The 4,550-nt window shown below is 50.6% G+C and overlaps 1 protein-coding gene across 1 annotated transcript in view; it reads right to left on the bottom strand.

Moving 5' to 3' along the window:
- The window catches only part of PTPN23 (protein tyrosine phosphatase non-receptor type 23), a gene marked incomplete at its 5' end in the record, with an annotated part of 17,161 nt that extends 13,061 nt beyond the window's left edge, over positions 1–4,100 (bottom strand). The window contains 2 exon segments of the mRNA XM_015829871.1: positions 411–726; positions 3,765–4,100. Of these exon segments, the coding sequence (XP_015685357.1) occupies positions 411–726; positions 3,765–4,100 (652 nt within the window).
- Between the last annotated feature and the right edge of the window lie 450 nt (positions 4,101–4,550).

The following is a 4,550-nucleotide window of genomic DNA, read 5'->3' as shown; positions in this document are numbered from 1 at the left end:
GAGGTGGCCATCTTAGAAGGTTCTAGAGGTGGACCCCTTGAGGTGGCCATCTTAGAAACCTCTGAGGGTGGACCTCTTGAGGTGGCCATCTTAAAGGTTTCTGGAGGTGGACTCCTTGAGGTTGCCATCATAGGTGCTACTGGAGGTGGACCTCTCGAGGTGGTCATCTTAGAAACCTCGGGGGGTGGACCTCTTGAGGTGGCCATCTTAGAAGGTTCTGAAGATGGACCCCTTCAGGTTGCCATCTTAGATGATACTGGGGATTTTGAGGTGGCCATCTTAGAAGCTTCCAGAGGTGGACCTCTTCTGGTGGCCATCTTAGAAGCTTCTAGAGGTGGACCTCTCGAGGTGGCCATCTTAGATGGAGGCATCTCAGAGACGTCTGTAGGACGTCTTGACCAGCTTGGAGCTTCTGGGAATTGAAGTCCACCCGTCTTAAAGCAGGCCGGCTGAGGGATTCTGGGAGTGGAAGTCCGCCGAGGCCTTTCTCGTTCCACTCTCGGATTCTCAAGGCCTGAGGGACATCCACCTGGGGGCCACGCTAAGCCACGATTGCATCCTGGCTTCTCACCTTCATCTCGGACTGATCGGTGGTGACCAGGGAGGTGGTCAGGTCGTCCTTCTGGATCATCTCCCGCAGCTGCTGCTCCAGGGACGCCCTCTGGTCTCTCATTTCCTGGACTTTGGCCAGCATCCGCTTCAAGTTCTGGATGGCTTGCTGGTCGTCTGAAGGCGAGAACCCGGGTCAGGGTTTTGGGGCGTAAGGCGGGCCAGCCTTCAGCCTAATCCCTAACCCCGTAAGCCTCAGCCTCCACCCTAGTCCTAAACCATAATCCTTCACCCCTAACCCTTTGCCCTCAGGATCCAGCCTAATTCTAAGCCGTCATCCTTAATCCTAATCCCTAATCCCAATCCTCATCCTAATCCCTAACCCTTATCCACCCGCTCAACCCTAACCCTCACCGTTAACCCTAATCCTTAATCTATCATCCTTAGCCCTAACCCTCAACCCTAACCCTAACCCGTAACTCTAATCCCTCAATCCTAATCTTAACCCCTTAATCCTCAACCCTAATCCCAATCCCTAATCCTAACCCCTAACCCTTATCCACCCGCTCAACCCTAACCCTCAACGTTAACCCTGATCCATAATCCATCATCCTTAGCCCTAGCCCTCAACCCTTAATCCGTAACTGTAATTCGTCAATCCTAATCTGAACCCCTCAATTCTTAACCCTAATTCCTAACCCTCTTAGGCCTACTCCTAAACCTTAATCCTTATCCATAACCTCAACCCTAATCCTAACCCTTCATCCTTAACCATCATTCCTCATCCTCACCCTCTACCCTTAACCCTAATCCTTACCCTCGCCCCTAACCCTTAATCCCAATCCCTAACCCCCACCTTTAACCCTAACCCTCACCCTTAGCCCTAATTCTTAATCCTTAACCCTAATCCTTATCCTCAGCCCTAACCCTTAATCCTAATCCCTAACCCAACTTTAGCCCTAATCCTAGCCCTTAATCCTTAGCCCTGAACCCTAATCCTAACACTTCATCCTTAACCCTAATTCCTAATCCTCACACTTAACCCTAATCCTTAATCCTAATCCTTATCCTCAGCCCTCACCCTTAATCCTAATCCTAACTGTTCATCCTTAGCCCTTAATCCTAATCCTCACTTAACCTTAATCCTTAACCCTAATCCTTAATCCTTATCCCCAATCCTTACCCTCATTCCTAACCCTAATCCCTAACCCCCTTTAGCCCTAATCTTAACCCTTCATCCTTAGCCCTGAACTCTAATCCTAACCCTTCATCCTTAACCCTAATTCCTAACCCTCACCCTTAATCCTAAACCCTAATCCTTATCCTCAACTCTCACCCTTAATCCTAATCCCTAACCCCCTTTAACCCTAACCCTTCAGCCCTGAACCCTAATTCCTAACCCTCACCCTTAACCCTAATCCTTAATCCTAATCCTCAACCCTAACTTTTAATCCTCCCTAACCCACTTTTAACCCTAACCCTCACCCTTAATCTTTAACCCTAATTCCTAACCCTTACCCTTAATCCTAATCCTTAACCCTAATCCCTAATCCTTACCCTAACCCTAACCCTCTCAGCCCTAACCCTCTCAGCCCTAACCCTTAATCCCTAACCCCCCACCTTTAACCCTCACCCTCAACCCTTAGCCCTAACCCTCAGCCCTAATCCTTAATTCTAATCCTTAATCCTAATCCCCAATCCACCTTTAACCCTAATCCTTAACCCTAATCCTTAATCCTTAACCCTAACCCTTACCCTCAGCCCTTTTAATCTTAGCCCCCACCTTGAACCCTAATCCCGAACCCTTCATCCTTAACCCTCATTCCTAATTTCAAATCCTCACCCTTAACCCATATCCTTAATCCTTAACCCTAATCCTTATCCTCATCCCTAACCCTTAATCCTAATCCCTAACCTCCCACCTTTAACCCTAATTTTAGCCTTTAACCCTAATCCAAACTCTTCATCCTTAACCCTAATTCCTAAACCTCACCCTTAACCCTAATCCGAACCCTTAATTCTTAACCCTTAACCCTAACCCTTACCCTCAGCCCTAATCCTTATCCCTAATCCCCAATCCTTAACCCTAATCCTTAATCCTTAACCCTAATCCTTAATCCTTAACCCTAATCCTTACCCTCAGCCCTGACTCTTAATCCTAGCCCCCACCTTGAACCCTTATCCCGAACCCTTCATCCTTAGCCCTTAAGTCTAATCCTCACACTTAACCCTAATCCTTAATCCTAATCATTATCCTCAGCCCTCGCCCTTAATCCTAATCCCTAACCCCCACCCTTAACCCTAATCCTAACCCTCATTCCTAACCCTCACCCTTAATCCTAATCCTTAATCCTAACCCTTAATCCTAATCCCTAACCCCCTTTAACCCAAACCCTTCATCCTTAACCCTAATTCCTAACCCTCACCCTTAATCCTAATCCTTAACCCTAAACCTCAACCTTCACCCTTAATCCTAATCGCTAACCCCCTTTAACCCTACATCCTTAACCCTCATTCCTAACCCTCACCCTTAATCCTAATCCTTAATCCTTAACCCTAATCCTTAATCCTTAATCCTAATTCTCAACCCTCACCCTTAATCCTAATCCCTAACCCCCTTTAACCCTACATCCTTCGTCCTTAGCCCTTAACCCTAATCCCGAACCCTTCCTCCTTAACCCTCATTCCTAACCCTCACCCTTAACCCTAATCCTTAACCCTAATCCTCAACCCTCACCCTTCATCCTAATCCCTAGTCCCCTTTAACCCCAACCCTTCATCCTTAGCCCTTAACCCTAATCCCAAACCCTTCATCCTTAACCCTCATTCCTAAACCCTCACCCTTAACCCTAATCCTCAACCCTCATCCTAATCCCTACCCCCCTTTAACCCTAACCCTTCATCCTTAGCCCTTAACCCTAATCCCGAAACCCTTTGTCCTTAACCCTCATTCCTAAACCCTCACCCTTAACCCTAATCCTTCATCCTTGCCAACTCCAGGACGCCTGGGCCAAATCTGTTACCCAGAAGGCTTTGGAGCTGGATGGGTGGGGGGGGGCTCCAGAGGCAGAGGGGCCGAAGAGGCCAAGCGGGCACGGGGGCGGGAGACGTGTGTGTGTGTAGTGTGTGTGTGTGTGTGTGGGTCTCCCTCCCAGCTCTGCCTCCCACCCACCCCCCACCCGTCCCAGGGGCATCCAGGGGTCATCCATCCTCACCCTCCGAGAGGCTGGGGGCGGGCAGGGCGGCCTTGACCCCCTCCAAGGGCCCGCTCAGCAGCCGGAGGTTGGCGATGTGCTGGTGCATGGCCTTGTGGAGCTCCGTGTTGGTGAAGCTGGCCGCCCGGTGGACCTCCAGGTACTTGGACCACTCCTTGGCCACCTCGGCCAGGCCGGCGGCGGCGGCGGCGGAGGAGAGGCGGGGCTCCGGAGGCTGAGGGGGCGGGGCCTGGCCCAGGGTCTCCGGCAGCTTCCGCTCCTGGGCCTCCCCGTCCTCCAGCAGCTCCTGGATCTCCTTCAGGGAGGCTTCCACGTCGGTGAAGACGCCCGAGAGGACTGCGGGGGGGGGGAGCGGGGGCGGAGGGAGAAAAAAAAATGAAAGAGGGAGGGAGGGAAGAAGGAAGGAGGGAAGAAAGGAAGGAAGGAAGGAAGGAGAAAAGAGGGGAATGTGAAAAAGGGAGGGAGGGAAAGAATGAAAGAATGGAGGGAGGGAAGGAGGAGGAGAAAAGGGGCAAGGGGAAAAAGGAAGGAAGGGAGACAAGAAGGAAGGAGGGAGTAGAGAAAAGAGAGGGGAATGTGAAAAAGGAAGGGAGGGAGGGAGACAAGAAAGAATGAAAGAGGGAGGGAGGGAGGCAAGGAAGGAAGGAAGGAAGGAAGGAGGAGAAAAGAGGGGAATGTGAAAAAGGAAGGGAGGAAGGGAAGATGGAAGGAGGGAGAAGAAAGAATGAAAGAGGGAGGGAGGGAGGAGGAAGGAAAGGAGGGAGGAGAAAAGAGGGAATGTGAAAA

This window comes from Protobothrops mucrosquamatus, unplaced genomic scaffold, assembly GCF_001527695.2.
Source record: "Protobothrops mucrosquamatus isolate PMUCROS unplaced genomic scaffold, P.Mucros_1.0 scaffold7419, whole genome shotgun sequence".
Taxonomy (NCBI): Eukaryota; Metazoa; Chordata; class Lepidosauria; order Squamata; family Viperidae; genus Protobothrops; species Protobothrops mucrosquamatus.
The sequence above is the reverse complement of the archived record's forward strand: the minus strand, read 5'-3'. Positions and strand labels throughout refer to the sequence as shown.